The sequence below is a fragment of the Anguilla rostrata genome, chromosome 19, assembly GCF_018555375.3.
Source record: "Anguilla rostrata isolate EN2019 chromosome 19, ASM1855537v3, whole genome shotgun sequence".
NCBI classification, from domain to species: Eukaryota; Metazoa; Chordata; class Actinopteri; order Anguilliformes; family Anguillidae; genus Anguilla; species Anguilla rostrata.
The window spans coordinates 14,166,952-14,190,684 of NC_057951.1; the positions used below are offsets into that span (position 1 = coordinate 14,166,952).

Genomic DNA, 23,733 nt, shown 5'->3' on the forward strand with positions numbered 1-23,733 from the left:
TAACGTACTTCCTGTACTAAGCGGGATGAGAACAGAACATTCTTAAAACCGACATTGTTGTTGTGTAAAATTGAATTAACGAATGCTCAGCCAACTCAAAATACTTTTTATTCAGTATTCCAGTTTCTGTTGGACATCGCGTGAAATGAGCGCTACATGGGACTTCACCAAACACATATAGCTATTATGATTATTATTTTTATTATTTTAATGCCAGTATACCAGAGATCTCACTTTTAAATAGGTTATTGTTCTAAATAAAGATCAATTTACAGTAAAATTATATAGAAGTACACAAATGCAAAGATTTCACATGTGCGTAGTCTTGAAATGCTGAAGACTTGTTTGCATTTTTATTGAACCAATGGTGTAATGTTTCACCAGGAAGAATACATTTGGAATGGGACCCAGAATTAACTGGGCCAACCACTCCCAGAGGGGGGCGGGCAGGTTGTGTCAACTTTGCTGTAGAACAGGATTTCCCAACCCTCTTCCTGGAGATCAACTGTCTTGTAGATTTTCTCTCCAATAGACGAGAAAAACAGTTGTTTACGTATATCAGTCTGGAAAGGAATGCAAATTTCTAAGGCTCTGGGACTCCACCGAATCACAGTGAGAGTCATTATCTCCAAATGGAGAACATTTGGAACAGTGTTCACTCACTCAGCTACTGCTGGCCTTTCTCAGAGGCTCATCCAAGAAGCCACAAAAGATCCCAGAAGAACATCCAAAGAACTGCAGGCCTCTCTAGCCTCAGCTAAGGTCAAGTGTTCACGACTCCACAATAAGAAAAAGAATGGGCAAAATGGGATTCATGAGAAAGTAGCAAGGTGGAAACCACTGCTATCCAAGAGAAACATCAATGTCATAAAGCAAATGCAGCATTTCGCAGTATAAGCATCATACCAGCAATCACACGTGATGGTGTGCAAATGCTTTGCTGTCCACTGATTTGGGAATTTTCTTCAGCTAATGACTCAATGCAATGACGTGTTTTATTAATTTACAAAATCATTGCTTTGAGTATGGAATCGGGGGGGGGGGGGGCGGTTTGTTGTAGTGTGTTAAGTACTTTGTGTTACATTTAACTTGTATGAAAAGTGCTATACAAATAAAGTCTGATTGATTGATTGATTGACTTTCCGTGTTCGATAAGCCACAAAATGAAAATGTATATAACAGGGAAACCATAAAATCTCCTTTTGAGGCAAAGCTTTAATTTGGTTTATCCTTTAACTATTCAGATGAGTTCCACTGAGATATAAATTAGATCTGGACCTCATCGCAGAGCTTGGGGCCTGACACAGTGTGTCTATTCTGTACTGCATATGCACTGTAAGTTCAATTCTGACTGGCTGCTCATTTAACAGGGCACCCACCCAGGTGATTAAAATATGAATTGCCATAATATTTATGTAAGCTTCTAAACAGACCAATACTAGATCCTCATGTTCGGAGCTGCATAAGAAATGTGTTGCTTTCCAGGTTTAAAAAAACTTGATTAAAGCTTTAACTGAATAAAATGGGGTTTTAAGTATAGCATACTCTCACGTTTCCTGAAAAATTGTCCAGTGGACTACAACTGCAGATATCATTTTCCATTGACTTGGTTTGTTTTTGCCACGTGAATCTTGTTATTTTCCATCACTATCTCGGGTTTCAGTACACTGAATTTCTAGTTGCAAAGAGAAAAAAAAAGTTTGCTTTAATATTTGCAACACACGTATACACTATTGTATCCAAACTATAAAAATGGACAAAGGAATCCATTAAGACCGCATATGGGTACAGTCCTTTCGTGTAAATACTCAATTTTTTACGCAGTCATGTCTATGTATAATTCTTATTGCAACGTAATACGCCGCGTCGATAGCTAATAACCGCACATTGCACTCGGGTACATGCATGGAAAAAATGTCTGTAACATGGTGAAGATATTTTATTTAGTACATCAGACAGCTCAAGCATGTGATCCACTCACAGATGGTAGACAATACACGCTACCATGTCTCTCCAGCAAAAGTGAAAGTAGCAACGTAGCTACAAACGCGGATATGACGTAAGAAAGGTTAAATGGCATATCCCATAATCCTTGAGTAATAACAACCTGTCAAACTGAAAAGGTGAAATGATTTTACTCGTGAGCCAGGTAGCAGTAGGTAGCGATGGGTATGGGTGTATCTAATTCTGTAATTGTTTATGGTAATTTCAATCCAAAACGTTAACGTTCCTATACACTTAAGTTACTTATATTACGATTAGTAATTTTACTGTACTTTCGGTTTTCAGAGATTTGTCAGGAGAAACTCCTGACAAAATATGGTGTGACTGCTAACTGTATCGAGGGATTCAGATAACGAGCTGGAATCCAGATCATCTGACATGTCTTGTATTACCCAGTTATAAAACGGATCGTATGAGCTTGGTAGCTAGCTAGATAGCTACATCGATTTAGTAAAATACCTGGGTGACCGTGCGTAGATTTTACGCTGGGTATTTGCTTGGTAAAACAGCCTGTTTGTCGGCTAGTTCGTTTAAAATGACTCTTGTTATGTTCGACAAAATAAAGTATGGAGCTCCATCAGTGTCAGTCTCCTCTTTGAAGTTGTGTCTTGGATCAGAATGCTCATTGCAACCTAAAGCAACGTGAATTTGCCAGAACTTTTCACTGTGACACACACCCTTACACTTGGAAGCAGAAAGAACTTAGTTGTCAGTCGACCAATGAAATCGTAATGTCTTATTTCTTAACCCAGTTCTTTCAACTTTGTTTTTAAATAATAAGTTTGGTAAACTCATAACCCTAAACATCAATGTAGCTGTTGAAAAAAAAAATTCTGCCCGCTTGTTCTGACGCTGTTTACAACTGTCGAGTCATTGCAGGAGTGCACAGTTCGAATTACTAGTCTTGAGTTAAAAATGGACCAGCCCATCTGCCCTGACGTGACTTCATTACTGGGTAATGGGTCATGTCACTATATGAACTAAAGACCCGTTCTTGGAATTCGTGGGTATGCCGAACAGGTGTGAAACCCCCCCAACATTACGGTACAGTCGGACAAGCACATCGGGGGGCTGTTTACCCACAGTCTGGCCCACTGCCACTCACTGACCTATCGACTCAATTTATGTTTTATGTGGATTAAATCTAAATTCAGTGATACTGTATTTTCCGATTGCACATAGTGAAATGACGATCTGGGCATCTAATTTCGGGACACATCAGCGAATTGTGTTCATATAACTCCATCCAGCATAATTGGCCCTGGGAGTATGTTAACGGAGATATGACGCACTTTGCTCCAACTATAAATACCGCGCGGAAACGTGGTTTTGTTTACCCAGTAACTTCTGTCCTATACCCTCAAAAGACAAGCACGCGGAATGGAAATGGACGTAGCAACCATCAGACCTTCGTTTTTTGGAGAAATAGGTGAGTGAATCGGCACGTATACGTTTTACAATATTGTTAAATGGCCGAGTCATTTTCTTCAGAACAATGACAGTCTCATTCACTTCAGTAACTTATCGTTTTCTGAATGAAAACGTTCCTACTGATTATACAAGTACAATATTAAAGCATTTCTCATAGAATAAACCTCGGGCGAAGAATGTGTTTTCAACTGTTTTCTTTTCTCCATCCAACAATAACTAAAGATAGAAATCAGCATGAAATAGATAAGGAAATCCTTTCTAAGGTCAATCGTAAATAAAACCATGCTCCGTATTACCCAGTCAAGTTTTCGTACAGGCTTAAGGTTACCTTGCAGGAATGGCAATAGTTCTTTGAGCAAGCGAATTTGAGCGTGCTGGGAACACTTGGCCCAACGGGGCTGCCCACTGGAAGAGGACCGCTTGTCCCATGTGGAGACCCGTACCCGTTTTTAGGCCACATTTTCAAGCGTATTCCCAGCTATTCGTTTACCCGTTCTTGTACATCTCGTTGGTCTCTCCATACATTTTTTCAAACCTATTAAAAAATAGAGAACATGCCCACTGTGGGAGGCCAGAGCGATGCCAGGCAATCTTGTCGGAGGATGTGTGGCTTTACCCTCACAGTGATGACCTCTGACCCCTGCAGGGTTGTGGGCGGTCCGAACAGTGGTGCATGACGCCGCCTTCTTTGGACACACCCTGCTGCTGCAGCAGCTGATACAGAGCGGGGCACCTGTCAACATCGTTAACTTGGACAACATCACCCCCTTACATGAGGCCTGCATACAAGGACAGACCCAGTGCGTCAGGCTGCTGCTGGAGGCTGGAGCACAGGTAGGAGAGACAGGCCACACCCCCTCCACAGGTGAGCCATATAGGCCACACCCCCTGTATAGTTCTGTGCCAGGGCCACACACCCCCAAACAGGTAAGAACTGCGTAGGTCCAGAAGAGACATCAGATCCAGCTCGGAATTCACCCCTAAAACAAGCCAAAGCTGTGGTGCTGTTTATCAGACGGTGACCTGGCCCCCTCTCCCCCTGTGCAGGTGGATATACGCACCGTCCACGGCAGCACTGCACTGTGTAACGCCTGCGCTGCAGGAAGCCCAGAGTGCATCAGGCTCCTGCTGGAGTACGGAGCCGCTGCCAACCCCACTCTGACTGCGCTAACCGCTACTCCCCTCCATGAGGCCTGTATACGAGGTCAGAGCGTAGCGTAGCGCACGCGCACATACACACATGCACGCACATACACACACGTACACACACGCTGTACACGCATTCACACACCTATACACAGGTGGTAGCACACACACACTTCCGCACGCACATGTACACGCAGGCACACACACTGTGTACGCATACACAACACACACTATGCGTGTTCCCCTGCAGGTAGCGTGGAATGTGTGCAGCTCATGATCGCAGGGGGAGCGCAGCTGGAAGTGTTCGACATCTACTTTGGGACCCCCCTGCATGCGGCGTGCATGAAGCAGCACGTGGACTGCGCCCGGGCGCTGCTCAGCGCAGGTCAGGGGGCGCGACGGCAGTCTAACAACATATAAAAATAACTACAGTTATAATTATACTTATAATAATGATAATAATTTTAAGGTGTAGTTTTCATATTTGGGACACAGATTTTCTCCTGCTCTGTTTGTTTGCTCCAAAACTTGAGATAATAGCACAACTGTGAAACCGTACGTAACGTTAGCACGCTGTGGTTACTCAAGGGGCCAACGTCAACGCGGCCAGGTTCCACGAGACGGCGCTGCACATCGCAGCCAAAGAGAACAACGCGGATCTGATCGAGATGCTGGTGGCGATCGGAGCGCACGTGCACGCCAGGGACAACCTCGGCAGGAAGCCCATCGACTACACCAGCCCTGGGTCTCCAGCGGCCCTGTGCCTGGAGTTTTCTGAATGTTAGTTCTTTTACTGTGGCCTTCATTACCCTGGCCTGGGAATACATTACTATTACACACAAACCATGCGCAGATATAAACCGTTAACAAGTGTGAACAATGTAAGGTAAATACTGACCATACAGATTCAGTGTGCGTAGTTTGGGTTTCTTTATGGCGTCCTGTGAGCCTGTGTGGTCTCCTGTCTGTTTGCAGGTACCCCTCCGAGCTTGCAGCACCTGAGCAGGCTGGCTCTGTGGAATGGCCTGGGCAAAAGAATGCTGCAGGTGGTGTCCAAAGTTGGCTTACCTTGCCGCATACTCAGCTACCTCTACTGCTCCTGAAAAAAACAGCTTCCCATCTCACCTCAACTACCTCTACATCCACACCCGATCCTCTGGAGACGTTTGCACTTTAATTCTACACAATGAGCACAGGCGGATTAACCAAGCATTGTCATTAAAAAAAACGAGGACTTTACCTGTCATAAATTGCCTGTACAAAAAGAATTGTTCAAAAGTGACGTTGTGATTACCTTGTAACTACAAAAAGACCTTAAGAAAATGGTTTCTTGTGCACAACATATCATATTGTGGTCAAAATATGTTGTAATACAGATGTCAGGTTTACATTGTGTCACTATTTTCCCACAAAACGGGCATTAAAGTCGACTCAAGTAAGGAGGGTGGTACAAAAATAGGAAAAGTTGCCATGAGCGTGCACCAGAAAAAAACTCCAGTTCCCAGAATTAGTCTACTCGTATCTCCATCCGTCCAAATGAGCTATCACGTGACGGAGCAGTGCAATAACGATGAACGCGATTTAGTTATGTATTTTTTCATAGCAGATACTTTTTTTTTTAGCTTGCATCGGTTTGCGTAAACTTGACGGATACCATGGAAATCGCGACAAGCAGACCTAACTTCTTTGGAGAAATAGGTGAGTTCATTTAAGGGAACCATTACAAATGCTATCGCCCATGACCTCATACTCGGAGAAGCTCGCTGGGGCACGCAATGTTCCTCGTTCACATACACGGCAGCGTTGATTACCAGTAGTAAATCTCTACATTCTCCTCTCCTTTTTGGTGACCTAGCAGTTAATTATTCAGAATATGATCGGGGGTCTCGGATTTAATATGTGAGGGCATGGAGTATGGATTATTATAGCCTTGTTGAACTAGGCTATTTGTCTGATGCACTTGTTATAGCTATGTGAATACGCTCAATATTTATAATTCCGTTTAACTTCATAATTCAGTTTGAAGGGGCAGAAATGTAATTTTGTGTATTATGTAAAATTATATTCGAACAGTGATGCAAATATAGGTAACAAGAACGGCATTGCAATTTTATTTTAAAGCAGTGTCCTCTTGTGAAATAATTGTATCGAATTATTACTGTATTCCTGTATATAAATATACCAGTTATTGTGTATTACCGGTATGTTTTTGTCGCTTTTTTTACTTCATTTGTTTTGTGATGGGGTGGTCGGATTGGTATTGAAATTATGATACTTCAATTAAAAAGAGCAGTCTAATGTGATTACAGATTAGGTCATTTTACCCTGCTAGTACAGAGCTTGGCTATATTACGTAGAATTCCGTATTGATATAAGAAAAGTGATATGCGTTCAATGTGCCTAAATGAAGGCAAACATCTTGTTCTTGACAATACATTTATAATTAAGTTAATATAAATGCATAACTAACTTCCACGTTTTATAAATCTTTAACTTATTTATCAAACCTGGCATGAGAGAACTCAGCTGGCATCAGACATATTTCTTAATGTATTGAAATTCATTAACTTGGTAGCTGTAAAAGAAGCCATATAGTTCCAGGTCATGTTTTAGCTTACTCTCAGAGCAATTTAGCCTTCTGAAAAAATATTGTCTCTTATAGGCCTAGATTTTATGATCATATTTTTGTATCCACTTTAGTGCTTTATCATTAAAACCACAACAGTATAACTTAGCAAGTAAAATTTGAAAGATTAAATAAAAGGGGTTGGATTTTTCAAATATACAGTTTTTGTTTTTGTTTTCTACAGCAGACTTATCTAAACCCAGTGAACCAGGGTTTGTCTATCCTGAGAATGTCTGGGATGAGCTGTTATAAGCAGAAACTTTAAATGTACAAAAATGAGTGCTTTCTACCAGGGCGTCTCCAGGTTCACAGGAGCAGGGAAACCTCTACGCCAGTACTGTGGATATGCCTGACATTTTTGTGACACAACCTGGCATAGTGAATAACACCCGACATAATGACATAACCTGACATAGTGACATACAACTGGCATTGTGACATAACCTGACATAGTGACATACACTTGACACAGGGACATAACCTGACATAGTGGCATACACCTGATGTAGGGACATAACCTGACATAGTGACATACACCTGATATAGGGACATAACTTGACTTATTGAGATACACCTGACATAGGGACGCAACCAGATATAGTGACATGATCTGACATAGCGACACAGTAACATAGTTAGCCTGTAGATGATGGTTCTGGCACCCTCTGGGTCTGGCAGACTGCTGGGCGGAGAGGACCCCGCTGCACGAGGCCGCCTCCCTGGGCCAGGCCCTCAGGCTGCAGCAGCTCATCCGCAGCGGAGCGTCCGTCAACATCGTGGCTGTGGACTCCATCACCCCCTTACATGAGGCCTGCATACAAGGACAGACCCAGTGCGTCAGGCTGCTGCTGGAGGCTGGGGCACAGGTAGGAGAGACAGGCCACACCCTCTGCACAGGTAGGAGAGACAGGCCACACCCTCTGCACAGGTAGGAGAGACAGGCCACACCCCTTGCACAGGTAGAAGAGACAGGCCACACCCCCCGCACAGGTAAGCAAGATACATAGGCACATCCACAAACAGGTAGGAGAGACAGGCCACAGCTCTGTACAGGTGAGACAGGGCCACACCCCCTACAATGGCTAGGAAAGCTGTGGTGCTGTTTATCAGACGGTGACCTGGCCCCCTCTCCCCCTGTGCAGGTGGATAGACGCACCGTCCACGGCAGCACTGCACTGTGTAACGCCTGCGCTGCAGGAAGCCCAGAGTGCATCAGGCTCCTGCTGGAGTACGGAGCCGCTGCCAACCCCACTCTGACTGCGCTAACCGCTACTCCCCTCCATGAGGCCTGTATACGAGGTCAGAGCGTAGCATAGCGCACACATGCATGTATATGCACACACACACACACGCATACACATGCATACACATTCTGTGTGCGCATTCACACGCACACACACACACACTCATACGCACACACACTGTGTAGGCATATACACACACACACACGCATGCATTCACACGCCTATACACAGGTCCATGCACAGTGTGCTACCGTGCAGTGGTAACACACACACTCATGTGCATGCTTGTTCCCCTGCAGGTAGCGTGGAATGTGTGCAGCTCATGATCGCAGGGGGAGCGCAGCTGGAAGTGTTCGACATCTACTTTGGGACCCCCCTGCATGCGGCGTGCATGAAGCAGCACGTGGACTGCGCCCGGGCACTGCTCAGCGCAGGTCAGGGGGCGCGACGGCGGCTGCATGCGCTGGGATTGAAGAGAGGGGCTCAGCAGGGCAGGACTTCAAATCCCAGAAGTCTTTGCTCCTCGTCCTTGAATATTTACTGGAGAAGTCGGAAGTAAACAAGGGCATAATGTCAGAGGACCAGTAAATCCACCCTCATCAAAACTGGTACCTCACGTTTTATACTACATCACTGGCCCTCCAGTGCACAGCACACTGCAGGCCCACTGCATCACACCACATCAGGGGGGATACTCTGACATGGTAGACATCCACACTGATGGAAACACCCTTCTGGATGACATTACAGCCAAGTATACATAGCCCTGCATAATAAATTACCTCAGCTGGCAATAAAAAAGGTTTGGGTTTCGTACGGAAGGGCCGAGAAAGCGGATTGCATCATCTCACTGAAAATCAGTGCTTTTGCAGGGCCGCCCACTCTACAGTACAGTGAATGGAGACTGAGTTTAATTACTGAACAAAATGGGCGGACCTATAATAAGCAATCAGTCACTGTGCTTTGCTTTGCTGTGAAAACCCTTTCCATTGGCTCAGTGATTGAGGTTTCTTTTTACATTTCTGCTGTGAAACCGTACGTAACGTTAGCACACTGTGGTTACTCAAGGGGCCAACGTCAACGCGGCCAGGTTCCACGAGACGGCGCTGCACATCGCAGCCAAAGAGAACAACGCGGATCTGATCGAGATGCTGGTGGCGCTCGGAGCGCACGTGCACGCCAGGGACAACCTCGGCAGGAAGCCCATCGACTACACCAGCCCTGGGTCTCCAGCGGCCCTGTGCCTGGAGTTTTATGAAAGTTAGTTATTATATTACTCTTGGTTACCCAATTACACGATTCACAAAATAAAATGAACGCAACAGTTAAGTATTTACAGTATTACTAAGACATTAAAAAATAAATGATTTGGTTATCCCTCTCTAAAGGTCCATCCAGTTCCCGATTAACGGTTTCTGAATCTGGATGATGGTATCATATCCCATGAGCCTCTTGCCTCCTCCTGTCTGACCACAGGTACCCCGCTGAGTCTGCAGCAGCTGAGCAGGGTGGCATTCAGGGGGGCCCTGGGTTCCAGAGCGGAGGAGAGGGTATCCAAACTGAATGTGTCCCCCCGCATCATTAGCTACCTCTCATACCGCTGAAGAACTTCACTCCTGCCTCATCTAACCGCACCTGAGGACCAATAAGGATGCAGAATGTCCTCATCGCTTAAAAAAAACAACACAGCCCAAAGTCCTGCTGGTGCAGGATAATCACTTCATGAACTATAAAAGCCATGAACGTTAAATACCGTAAGCATGACACAGGAATTGTAATTTATTTTTTGAGACTACAAAAAGAAAAAAACTTGGTCAGAACGGAGAATTGGTCTCCTTTGATGTTTCATGTTGTGATTAGAATCGCCTTCAGTCGGCAATCCTCTGTGCGGTAATATTATCAGTTACCAAAAGAGGCAGCACAAGCAAAATGAGAGCAAGGAAATGGCCTGGGTGTTGCACAATCATGCAAATCACATGTGCCTTGGTAAGAGAGACCACGTGTTCCATCACATCAGCTAAAGGGCACTTATTTTTGTTACCTTTTTGGATACTGGGTACAGTCCTAATACAGCCTATATGCATGTTGTGACAGGCATCACGTATTTTATTACACATCGTTCGTTAATATTTCCCCTTTTATACGGGCACCCAGCTCGGCATCCCTTCATTTTTATTGCTACGAAGTGTGGTAATTCCGGATGAGTGAATAACCAGGAAAAACTGCAACTCCCAGAATTCTCTATCATTGGTGGAATGTGTCAAAACAAGGGCAACCACGTGATTTGGCAGTGGCGCAACCATCCATAAATTCGTTTTAGCCCAATATGTACTGTACATGAGGTAACTATTTTGGTTACAGAAGGCACTATTATAAATGATACATTATGGAAACGGATATCGAGCCAGACAAGCCTTACTTCTTTGGCGATATAGGTGAGTGTTTTTAAAGATGGAAAGCTAGCCGGCTAGCCCGCTAGCTCATTTACTGTTTACATCCGTAGACTGTATAAAAATAGTTTACATCGTAGACTGATCTAGCAAATGCCGGAGATTTGTCCTTGTTCATGACACGGGTTCCTAAAATATTTTCCAAATAAGGTTTCAAATGTGTCCCTGACTATTTGCTGACGTTTGCCCTTGTTCAGTACACGGGTTCCTAAAATAATGTAAACCAGGTTCTCTGCATTTTCGAGATTTGTGCGGTGTTATACATGCAGCTATGCAGCTGTAGACAAACGATTTCGTGATTTTAATTCTATGATGAAAATTTAATAATGAGAAACGTTTGGAACTTATGTAAAGCAGGATTCAATAAAAACGCATGAATTATTTTTTAATTATTATACTAATTTACCTAGGTATACAATTGATTCTTTTTCAGAATTTTTACTGTTTTATGTTGAGGAATGTTTATACAACCTTGAGCAAACTTGTGTAGGTGAGTTTTTTGCATTTGTTCTTGGCTTCATTCTATATGGGTTTCAAATGAAAATTATAAATAGAACATCATCGCCAGGGGCATGCATACATAACTACTTCTGACTCACGGCACATCTCTGGTGAATTTTATGTGCTCGACCCAAATAAGTCTCCTATTACTGTTCATAAGAGACGTTCTAAAGCCGACCCCTCAGTTTGATAAGGTAAGATGTGATATAAATGATATGAAATACACAAACACAAGACAAGTGGAACATTTACCATGAACAATGGTACAGCCTATTAGAACAAATGTGGTGTATGGCCTATTTTAGGGTGAAGAATACATTTTGTACTGACTTGTGAGGGATCACCATGATGAGCTCAAGAGTAGCATGGGAAGTACTTTGGATATTAACTGCTGAAGTGGCGGAAAAATGTCCCAGTACTCCTCACTGACCTGGAGCGGTTCTGGACCGTATATGTTCAAGTTCACGTCGTATTTGGACATTATTTAGCGTTATAGCGGGACCTTCGTTTGGCCCCCTGTTGTTAGTGGAATAGGTGGGGAGGGACCCTCACCTGGGCTCTGCTGACAGGCTGCTGGGCGGAGAGGACCCCGCTGCATGAGGCCGCCTCCCTGGGCCAGGCCCTCAGGCTGCAGCAGCTCATCCGCAGCGGAGCGTCCGTCAACATCGTGGCTGTGGACTCCATCACCCCCTTACATGAGGCCTGCATACAAGGACAGACCCAGTGCGTCAGGCTGCTGCTGGAGGCTGGGGCACAGGTAGGAGAGACAGGCCACACCCCCTGCACAGGTAGGAGAGACAGGGCCACACCCTCTGCACAGGTAGGAGAGACAGGGCCACACCCTCTGCACAGGTAGGAGAGACAGGGCCACACCCTCTGCACAGGTGAGACAGGGCCACATCCTCTGCACAGCTAGGAGAGACAGGCCACACCCCCTGCACAGGTAAGCAAGATACATAGGCACATCCACAAACAGGTATAGAAAAACCAAAGTCCAGATTGATTAGGTCCACTCAGCAGTTGAAGATTGACTGTCTGTGACTGTGAGTGTTGGATAGTCAGGCGCCTGGTCGCATTGTGCGTGTTGTGGCCGTGTTGTGGCCACACTGCGGTTGCGCTGATGTTGCGGCGGCGGCGTCGTTGGCGAGCAGGTGGACGCGCGGAACGTGGACGGGAGCACGCCGCTGTGTGAGGCCTGTTCGGCGGGGAGCCTGGAGTGCGTGCGGCTGCTCCTGGAGCACGGCGCCACGGTCAACCCCGCCCTCACCTCCCGCACCACCTCCCCCCTCCACGAGGCCTGCATGGGGGGTAAGTGCACCCCCGCCCTCCTCCACCCGCACCTCCTCCCCCCTCTACGAGGCATGCACGGGGGGTAAGAGCAGCCCTGCCCTCCTCCCACCTTCAGCCTCCAGTGGTTCATTCCACTCGCTTATTTTATCCGCACTCATCTCCTCGGCCCTCGACTAACCAGGAAATCGATCAAGGTCCATCTTTAGGCACATTCCTACCTGTTACATGCTCCTTGAAGGATCTAGGAGGCTGCTGAAGGATGCTTCTGCAAGGAAACACGAGTGCATCCTTTGTGGAATTGCGTGTTGTATAAATGATCGTCTGGCTCCAGTTTGTACAAAACATTGGGACAAAAAAACGGCAGTCCCGCGGTTTCCAAACGCTTTTCAGCACGGAATGGGTGACGCCACAGTCGCGCGGTCCATATCTCCCCAGGGAACTCGGACTGCGCGCAGCTCATCGTGGCCGAAGGAGCCCAGCTGGAGGCGTACGACCTGTACTACGGCACGCCGCTGCACGTGGCCTGCTCCAACGCCCGCGTCGCCTGCGCCAAGGTGCTGCTGAACGCAGGTGAGACTGTGCACAGGTGAGGCTGTGCGCAGGTGAGGCTGAACGGAGGTTCTGCTGAACGCTGTATTTCTGCCACTGACCTCCCATTGGACTGATGTCGGCTTGATGGCAGAATTTCAATTCCCCCATGCTGGTCCAGCATAAGCTTGCTACCGTATATATGTTTACATGTATGGTATGTAACATTACCCTGTGTGTGTATATATACAGTATATATATATATACACACACACACACACACCACGTAATGTTACATTTACTGTATGTGATTATGAGGTAATGTTGCATTTGCTGTACATGGTTGTGAGGTAATGGGGCAGTTGCTGTACATGTTTGAGGTAATGGTGCATTTACATTTTCCGTGTCTTCATCTGAAAGGTGCGAAGGTCAACGCGGCCAGGCTGCACGAGACCGCGCTGCACCACGCCGCGAAGGCCAGGAGCGCGGATCTGATCGAGATGCTGGTGCAGTTCGGGGGCAACGTGTACGCCCGGGACAAACACGACAAAAAGCCCATCGACTACACCAAGCTGGGCTCGCCCCCGGCCCTCTGCCTGCAGTTCTACGAGCGTGAGTCATTCCCCCGGACCCCTCCTCAGTGCCCAACGTTCCCCTTCTGGTCATACGGTCCTTCCCATGAGGCTTTGCTGCTTCCTGTCTGTCCACAGGAACCCCCATGAGCCTTCAGCAGCTCTGCAGGGTGTCCCTGAGGACGGCGCTGGGCACGAGGGCGCTGGACGTGGTCTCTAAACTGGACCTGCCGAAGCCCATCGTCAGCTACCTCCGCTACTGCTGACCTCAGAGCTACCCACTGCCATCCGCGGCGCGGTTCCAAACCAGCCCCTCCTGCCCCGAGCATCAGCACAAACAGGCTGGGGTGGGGGGGACCCACACGCGATACTCCCTCTCAGTCAGTGTTATCTTTGCTTCATGACGCACACAGAAAACAGCGAGAGTCACCAGAAACATCCTCATTCTCATTTTTTGGTGAATCGCCTTCTCATGCATATGTGTGTATATATCCATCCAGGGTAGCTGAACATCCAGACAGAATGACTGACAGCTGTGAGGCTAAAATAGCTGTGCTGCAGATGAAACGGAGAGGAGGACTTCAGCTGAGGGGACGTATCCCATAAGGCAGCATTTGCCAAGTCTCATTTTTAAGAATGCTCGCAAAACAAGTTGGACAGGGAAAACACAGTAAGGCACCAGCAAATCAGTTTCCATGACAACAAGGGACTGGCACTTCCAAGTTCCATTTCCAGACGGCTAGGAATTGTGGCTCATCTTCCATATTCTGCTCGCCAGATATTCATACAGGCTTTGATGACATGCAACAGGAATGGAAAAGGGGTTGTTAAAAAATAGTCTTAAATATCACGTAGGAGTAAATAGACAATTTTCCGTTGCTTTTAAGTTCGCTTGTAAATTCTCTGCAGTTTTGTAGCGCCCACTGAAGCCTCCATAATGTGAAATCCACCTGTGGTCAGGTAACTTGATCTGCACGGACAATTCATTTGTCAGACAGATTTGGGAAACTGCCAACTATTTTTTAATCTTACTTTAGACAGGTTTTTTTTCATAGGTGGAACTAAGGCACAATGGCTTCTCATGAGATGGATTTACAGGCGTGCTTTCTTATTACATGTCAATTGTTCCTACTTCATTGCTGTGTTTAAAACGTTTAAATTAAAATTAATTATATTTATTTATATAATTTATTTGACAAAATATTTGTCACAATGTGCTCGGACCTCACAGTGGACTGAAATCTTGTCATTAATATTTTAAATTTGACTTTTGAATGTCTTGAGTTAATGCAACTTCACAATAGTGTGTAATTAGCTGGATCTTGAAGATCAAATGTGATGACTTCGACATTAAATGACCTGAAACAATCGTGTCTGAGACAACTCAGTCTCTAAAAATTGAAAGCCAACGGTGTGCAACTGGACACACACACACACACACACAAACACATACACACACCGATACATGCACTCACTCACATGCGCACGCACACACACATTCAGGTGGTGTAATTGTACTCAGAATTGTCACATCCCAGTTAGCGTGTGTGCGTGTGGTGGAAGCGTGCGTGTGTGTGAATGTGCGACGCACACACACACACCACCAGATCAGCGGTCCGGCAGGCAGGCGCACCGCAGGCCACAGGCGCAGATTTGGGTGAGCGGGCAGAGTGGCGGCCAGTAACCGATCAGCTCTAAATGCAGACAGACTGCTGCAGTCAGCAGCCGGCCGAGGAATCTGTTCCCCAGACTGGGAGTCAGCTCAGGTGAGCGCGCAGCTCAGGTGAGCGCGAGCTGTGTGAGCGCAGTCAGGTGAGCGGCAGCTAGTGTGACGTGCAGCTCGGGTGAGCGCGAGCTCAGTGCGACGCAGCAGCCAGGCGCACGCGCAGTCAGGTGACGCGCAGCTCGGTGAGCGCGCAGCTCAGGCTAACGTAGCAGGTGAGCGGCGCTAGGTGAGGTGCAGAAGGTGAGCGTGCAGCCAGCGAACCGCAGAGGTGGCGCAGCTCAGCGAACGTGCAGTCAGGTGAGCTGCAGTCAGTAGCGCGCAGCCAGGGAGCTTTCAGCTCAGGGAGTGCAGCTCAGGCGAGCGCAGCTCAGGTGAACGCGCAGCTCAGGTGAACAAACGTGCAGCTCAGGTGAGCGCGCAGCTCAGGTGAACGCGCAGCTCAGGTGAACGCGCAGCTCAGGTGAACGCGCAGCTCAGGTGAACGCGCAGCTCAGGCGAACGCGCAGCTCAGGTGAACGCGCAGCTCAGGCGAACGCGCAGCTCAGGTGAGCGCGCAGCTCAGGCGAACGCGCAGCTCAGGTGAACGGGTCATTGTCTATCCCAATACTGCCGTGGGCGAGACCCCGCCTGTCACCGGTGACACCCTGATGTAGTCATTTCTCATTGAGCGCAACACACAAAACGTACCTTGTGGACCCCGTGGACAGAACAGGGTCTACTTCCTGCAGTGCAAGGATGAGAGGGTCCACTTCCTGTGTCTTCGAGGACCTGGGGATGAGACCTGCCCTAACGTGAAGTGAACGAAAGCACGACACACACACTTCCTGCTCTTGGCCATAAATACACAGTCTCTCAGTCACACCAGGTCCACATCTATTAAATACATCATTAAAAGATGGATATTTATATATTTTTTTGTACAAGAACCAAAGATATTTAGCACAAGATGAATGTTGTCAATACAATGATCACAACGTAACCAGAGATGTGCGAACCAGACAAGGTTTATTTTTTCCAAAAATCTAAAATACGTCATTTTTGAAACGTGGAACGATAAACAAAAACATCAATGAGAGTTGCACTGGGATTCCGTCATGGGCTCTGGTTTGGCGACTCTCTTTAAAATGGCTCCTCCCTCACAGTCACCAAATTCATTTTCCAGTTTCTTGAGGTGCACACACTAACGGTAGAGTTCAGTCCTGAGCACAGGAGGACAGAGAGCCAAACCCAGGCTCCGTAGAGCCCAGCAGCTCTGCACCACACTGAGACAGACGACTGATGATTTTAAACCGTAAGATGCACCCCCGTCACAGCGGATAGAGCCAGGGCTCACAGCCTGCAGTGCACTGAGTCACACTCAGCTATGCTCAGAGTCACATACACACACACGTACACACACACACACACACACGTACACACACAACAAAACACACATGTACACCACACACACATACACACACACACAAACACAGTACCAACCACGACACACACACACACACATGTACATACACACAGACACACACACACACACACGTACACAGAGAGTGCATTTTTAAAAAATGACAATCATATAAAATAGCTTCTGTACATGGCTGTAAGGGGAGGAGCAGGGGTAGGGGGCGGGCAATTGGACATTCTCGCAGGTCATTGGGGAGGGGGGGCGGGTCCTACTGGTAATAGGGCCGGAAACGGGTCTGATCAGGGTGGAGAGGTCCCTGGGGTGGGGGGCCCTGCATGCGGGGCGGGGGCGGATGGGGGCCCCTGGGCGTGGGCCAAATCCCGGGGCTCATCCCCCCAGGCTGGTTGAAGGGGGGGCTGAGGGTGCCTTGGTCCTCAGAGAACTGCGGCAGGGAGCCGGGGTTGTAGTGGTGGGGGGCGGGGCACCAACAGGAAGTGGCCCGGGTGGAGGGCGGTTCATGTAGGGGGCATCGGGTTGATGATGTGCCCGGGGGCGGGGTTATGGGGGGCGGCCCTGAGGCAAGGGGCGGGGCCTGGTTGTACATCATGTGGGGGGCCGCAGAGCCGGGGGAAGAGAGCTGTAAGGGGTGGCTCATGGGCGCTGTGGGCAGGGGGGGCGGCTGGTAATGCTGCTGCTGCGCCATCATGTGGTGGCCGTGTGTCACTACAGGCCCAGCTGGGTAGTCACCTGGGAGGGGGTGGTGGAGGGGCAGGGCTGGGGGAGGGCCCGGCTGGGGGCGGGGCTCCCGGGAGGCATCGGAGGAGGAAGAGGAGGAGGAGGAGGGGGCGGGGCCGGCCGAATCGTCCTGGATGGGCACGGTGATGAGGTTGCTGTGCTTGCGGATGGTCACCGTGGCGATGCGGTAGGTCTCCCGAGGCCCGAGGTCGGAGGAGGAGGAGGAAGGGGGCGGGGCCTGCGGGGAGCGGCGCTCGTCGTGTGGGGGCGGGCCGTACGGGTCCTTGTGCAGGCCGTGCGGTTTGGCCAGGTGCGCGGGCGGGGGCAGGAGGAACCGGTCCGCCAGGTCGGAGACCGAGGAGGAGGAGGAGGAGGAGGAAGGTGGCGGAGCGGGGCGGCCGGGGGCGGGTTTGGCGCTCCTCAGGTGGCGGTGGTTGATGTGGGCCTGCAGGTCTCTCTGGGACAGGTAGGTGCGCTTGCAGCCCGGCACCACGCTGCACATGAAGAGCGATCCGCGCAGACACTGCTCTATCCGCTGCACCGCGTCTGTGCAGCTGTACAGGGACACACTGTGCTTGAGATTTAGTAAGAGAAATAAAGCCAGCGACAGCACACCTTATCCACAGACAGCACACCCTATCCACACTGACAGCACACCTTATCCACAGACAGCACACCCCATCCACACTGACAGCACACCCCATCCACACTGACAGCACACCCTATCCACACCGACAGCACACCTTATCCACAGACAGCACACCCTAACCACACTGACAGCACACCTTATCCACAGACAGCACACCCCATCCACACTGACAGCACACCTTATCCACACTGACAGCATACCTTATCCAGAGAGCACACCCCATCCACACTGACAGCACACCTTATCCACAGACAGCACACCCCATCCACACTGACAGCACACCCTATCCACACTGACAGCACACCTTATCCACAGACAGCACACCCTATCCACGAACTATTATCCGAGACACACCCCATCCACACTGACAGCATGCCTTATCCTCAGACAGCACACCCCATCCACACTGACAGCACACCTTATCCACAGACAGCACACCCCATCCACACTGACAGCACACCTTATCCACAGACAGCACACCCCATCCACACTGACAGCACACCTTATCCACAGACAGCACACCCCATCCACACTGACAGCATACCTTATCCAGAGAGCACACCCCATCCACACTGACAGCACACCTTATCCACAGACAGCACACCCCATCCACACTGACAGCACACCTTATCCAGAGAGCACACCCTATCCACACTGACAGCACACCTTAACCACACTGACAGCACACCTTATCCACTGACAGCACACCCCATCCACACTGACAGCACACCTTATCCACAGACAGCACACCCTATCCACAGACAGCACACCCCATCCACACTGACAGCACACCTTATCCACAGACAGCACACCCCATCCACACTGACAGCACACCTTATCCACAGACAGCACACCCTATCCACACTGACAGCACACCTTATCCACAGACAGCACACCCCATCCACACTGACAGCACACCTTATCCACACTCATATCACACCTTATATACACTGACAGCACACTGACGGCACTCAGTGGCAACAGGTATACTACAGTTGGCACAGTTAGTGCATACCAGGACAACCAAAAGGGGAAAAAACAATAAAGGCGAGAGGAAGACTCTTACCCGGGACAGAGCTTGTCGGCCTTCTTCTCCAGCAGGACGGCGCACTCGTAGCAGAACACATGCTTACAGGGAATCTGAGTGGGAAAAACACAGGCAGCCATTTCACACAACATGGCCACAGTCCTGCCCTTCTGACGTTTAAATATGAACGATCAATCAGGCTTGTTCATCTTTATCATATAAGTGGTGTGTGGACAGGAAGACTGGTGAATCCCGTCTAAACAACTGTCAACTGTCACAAGCAGATCCTCACAGTCCTTACAGCCTCTACATGCCATGAACACAAAAGATGATGAGGCAAACAAAATAAATAAAACCCATCAGCGGTGTGCAAGGCCTTTTCCTTATGTACAGTACCGGAGCGCATTAACCGGGCGATGTGTCCACGAGGGGCCACCTACCATTCGGCCATATATCCGTATGGGGAGGCCGCACGTGTCGCAGAAATGCATGGGCGACTCATCCTTTTCCCCAATCAGATTCAGCTGTGGAGATAAAAGTTCAATCTTCTGTTCCATCGTTCTATCCACGAAAATTACAAACCGCAGTTTTTGATTTGTTATAATTATCAGCTTAACATACAGGCAAAGGTTATACAGAGATGAAAGGAGAGACGTGATTTGTGTTAGGGTGATGGGTCCAGTCCCAACTCACCTTATAATCCCAGAACATTTGCTGGGGGTATCTCCGGTGACTTGCATAAGCATCCCCGGACTTGCACTCAACCCTCTCCTCCTGCTTGCAACCGAAACCTTCGGGGAAACCGGAAGTAGCGTTGGCTGTCGGAGCAGCACTGATCTAGCACTAGCGGTCAACTGGCTAGCGCTCAGCAAATGATGATCTTAGTAATGTCTGCTCATTGCGTTACTCACTCGCGGCTCTGCCCGGTTTGCTCCGAATCGGCTGCTTGGAAATTAGCTTTAATGGGATCCTCCGACGGACGTCTGGACCCCCCAAACTCCCCGAACCGTCTGTGCCCTGCAAGTCATTGTCTATGGGGAGATCGGATCAGTTATTTTACAAAGAACGTACCGAATATGACAATTTTCTAATTTGACGATTTCGTTTTTGTGTACAGCAAAAGAAACAACAGTTCGTTACTGAAGGAAGAACAACTACCAAACTAAATAATTTAGGATGATTGGTTCATGATCTGTTTTATCAACTAAGCAGCTGCATGCTGCTTCAACAGAAGCATAACTTATCATAACTTCCTGAACATCTTTGGCAAAGCATAAATTAAATAGCTGACATAACCATGTATTCTGTAACAGCTAGCATTCTCATTTTGAATTCGACAGTCTTAGCTACCTAGCCAGTTAGCGTTGATTTTGTGAAAGGTATTTCACTGACGTTTTTGAGCGTATCTGCCAATGCATTGCGATTACAGTGAAACAGAAGCAGCTGGCTAGCCACAGGTGAGGTCACTGGACGAACCCGCCATCAGGACTTAACTGTGCCGGTGGTGGATAACTAGCTAGCTGGCTAGAAACCAAATAACGAAAAACTTTTATAAAGGGCATCAAGGCAGAAACGATGGCAACAGTTCGCTAGCTATAAGCAACAGCTAAATAAAACCGAAACACGCACAGCACGGACTAGATATAATTAAAATGATTTCAAATAGCATTCCTAAAATAGTGTAACACAGCAAATTAGCTCAATACTGCTAAGAGAGGCCGCTGTACAGCCTCTTTCAAACATAAATTCCCCGGAGAGCATCTTAAACCTGCCACATGATAAGCGAAACTGGCACTGTGAAACTCAAGGGTGTCACATTCAATATTGACTTATTTCCATGTGAGAAAACAAATGAAACAAACGACACAGACTCGTTCCCTCCTTACCACTTTGGTCCATGATTCGAAGCAGTGCACGATGGGAACGGAAGTTACCGCAACTAGGGTGAGGCGCGTTACAAACAGATCGCTTCTGGGATGAGCATCACTGGCCGCTGAAGTGGTCCTGTGTCCTGTGTCCAGTTCTAAAACAACAGTTTTTAGTTTTCAGCACATGGATTGTGCGGACGATGAAAGGAATGAGTTCACCTGGGCCAGATTTCGTGTTAACTTCATTTCTCTACGATGTACCGACGTACTCAGACCAGATTGATGGCAACGAGTTTGCAGCATGACTCAAAAACCATAAAATTGTTTCATGTTATTTTCCTCTGAAATTTTGTGTTCGACTGTTTTACTCTGATATGTTGGCTGAGTTTTGTCACTCTCGGCCTGATTAATATAGCTGGCAGATAAATTAATCAATAGCGTGTGCAGGTTGGCTCCAAAACTTCAACGCGATCATGTTATTTTAAAGGCTTTTACTTTGCTGCCCCCATCAGGAAATTCACACCATCTATGTTATTGTACAAAGTGTTCCCCACAGTGTTAAAAAAATACATTTACTGTGAGCGTACTGGTTAAAGGAGAGGGGTGGTATCTGCAGCACACGTAGTATCAGTTGAGGATACTGTCTATGTTAATGCCGAGTTTAAAGACTGCTATATGAAATTACGTGCAACATGGTCTGTGGTCATACAGCCAGGCACTGGTTACTGATAATTCAAGCAGCATCACTGCAGCCCTGAGATATTTCACACGTGTGTAATTAATTACTGGAGTAACTGCCGTGCTTTAACCTCGCGCATTCTCATGCCTTCCCGATGGTCTTTATGTCGCGAGGCACACAGTGACGAGCCAAAGTTTAAAGGCCTTCGAGTGCTGCTTGCTAACGTCTCCGCTACACTTTTTCAACATTGTTTATTCACTCAACAATTTACTGAATTACAGGTTATACTTAGGCCTATTAAATCCGCTTCTTTCGTTTCGCTTCTTTTTTCGTTGGTTGTGTAGCCTGTTCATTCGTGAAATTAATTACCTGAGGTGACAGCGGTTCTCATATTTTTCGTCAGGATGGCAGAAAAACTGCTGTTTCGTATTCAAAACAGGTAGCTACATTTTAGAGAAAATATTATAAGACAAGACAACTAAAATGTTCTCTCCAAACTAATGTATGACATGTCGCTATATAGCTATTAGTGTCGTTGACCTATATTTATTTTATTTCATAGGTAGGCTTATCATATCACATCGGTTACCTGTGTTAAATGAATTCTTTTTAATGACGTTGGCTGCGGAAAAGTAAAGTCATACTTAAACAGCTAGCTATACGTATCCATTATATGTGTTAGAGAAACTGTGCAGATAATTCAGTATATGCATATTCGATTTAATGCTGAATACTGAATACATTTAATAGCCTACTTTAACTGGTAAAAGAGGCAACTGACCAACACACCTGACCAAATTAGCTTTGGCCTTCTCGTATTCAAATCGGTTTTTTGAGAAATGTCTCTGGATCTTTGACGCTTGGTCGTATTGTTATCTGTGCATAATATTTATTTCCGTAGCCTTAAGCTATTTAAGGCAAATCATGCAGGCCAGCATAGTTGTAGGCTATGCAAAACAATAGCCTAAAATAATGACAAACATTACTAGTGTTTGCTCAATATTTTTGCCAAAGAATGTTCTTCAGTTTGCTTGCAAGTGTGTTTATTTTTAAACGTGTTTACTTTTTCCTCTCAAAGGGATGCTTCTTCAGGACATCTGACAAGCCAGCTTTTCGATACATATTATGAAGCAGGTATCCCTCCTCCCCAAAAAATAACATCCATTTATGTTCACTCACACATATCAAGTACTGCAGCTGCACATACAAAAGTATTTAATTCCATATGCATATGCGGTTTGCTTACAGAAGGTTGTCTTCACGGTAAAATGTTCAGCATTAGAGCAACTCTTACAGAGTGCATATGGTTGCTATTGGACTCGCATGTACTCTGTTTAGTGTTGAATCGACACTGGATATTTTACTGTGGGGAGGATACCAGGGTTGCAAGATCAACACAAATCCTACTTAATCTATTTATGAATATCTATAATAGTTTTGAATGATGGACAGAAATGAGAAATGTTGTGTAAATGAACTGTAATGTAGTTTGCGATCTCATTCTGTCATTTTAACTGCACCATAATAAACCATGTCACTGGATTAACATTGTGTTTTAGCACATTATGAGGTGTTTAATGCTTGAGTAAAGACCCTCTGCAATCACAATATTACAATAATTTGTTATAAAGAGTCAAATAGAACAAATACTATTATAATAATCCTGTTTTATTCTCTTGAGATTTTAAATTAAAACCTACTCCTGAAAGCAATATATACTGCATAAATATTATATGTTGTGCCCACTGCAGGAAGATGTTGTGTTGGTTTCTAATAGAATGCAATTCTTAAGTAATTATTCTGGTGATTTGCATTTGAACCCATCAGTGATGCGATCATTTAGTGGACTAATCAGGAG

General features: G+C 46.9%; 3 protein-coding genes and 1 pseudogene across 4 annotated transcripts; 3 read left to right on the forward strand and 1 right to left on the reverse strand.

Moving 5' to 3' along the window:
* Positions 1-1,325: 1,325 nt before the first annotated feature.
* LOC135245471 (ankyrin repeat and SOCS box protein 13-like) lies at positions 1,326-6,779 on the forward strand. The gene is made up of 6 exons (XM_064318517.1): positions 1,326-3,433; positions 4,082-4,269; positions 4,483-4,639; positions 4,832-4,966; positions 5,170-5,361; positions 5,557-6,779. The coding sequence occupies exons 1-6, from the start codon at positions 3,385-3,387 to the stop codon at positions 5,682-5,684; spliced, it is 849 nt and encodes a 282-aa protein (XP_064174587.1). The 5' UTR covers positions 1,326-3,384; the 3' UTR covers positions 5,685-6,779.
* On the forward strand, positions 6,137-11,282 carry LOC135245472 (ankyrin repeat and SOCS box protein 13-like). Its single transcript, XM_064318518.1, has 6 exons — positions 6,137-6,279; positions 7,886-8,073; positions 8,350-8,506; positions 8,751-8,885; positions 9,520-9,711; positions 9,928-11,282. The coding sequence occupies exons 1-6, from the start codon at positions 6,237-6,239 to the stop codon at positions 10,053-10,055; spliced, it is 843 nt and encodes a 280-aa protein (XP_064174588.1). The 5' UTR covers positions 6,137-6,236; the 3' UTR covers positions 10,056-11,282.
* Positions 10,747-14,864, forward strand: LOC135245469 (ankyrin repeat and SOCS box protein 13-like). Of its 2 annotated transcripts, XM_064318515.1 has the most exons (7): positions 10,748-10,886; positions 11,335-11,391; positions 11,972-12,159; positions 12,554-12,710; positions 13,128-13,262; positions 13,641-13,832; positions 13,931-14,864. In XM_064318515.1, the coding sequence occupies exons 1-7, from the start codon at positions 10,838-10,840 to the stop codon at positions 14,056-14,058; spliced, it is 906 nt and encodes a 301-aa protein (XP_064174585.1). In that variant the 5' UTR covers positions 10,748-10,837; the 3' UTR covers positions 14,059-14,864. The 2 variants fall into 2 exon arrangements, with proteins under 2 accessions (XP_064174586.1, XP_064174585.1); XM_064318516.1 differs by lacking the exon at positions 11,335-11,391 and having other exon boundaries at positions 10,747-10,886.
* Positions 14,865-17,006: 2,142 nt separating this feature from the next.
* LOC135245825 (E3 ubiquitin-protein ligase Hakai-like) lies at positions 17,007-21,446 on the reverse strand (annotated as a pseudogene).
* Positions 21,447-23,733: the final 2,287 nt, after the last annotated feature.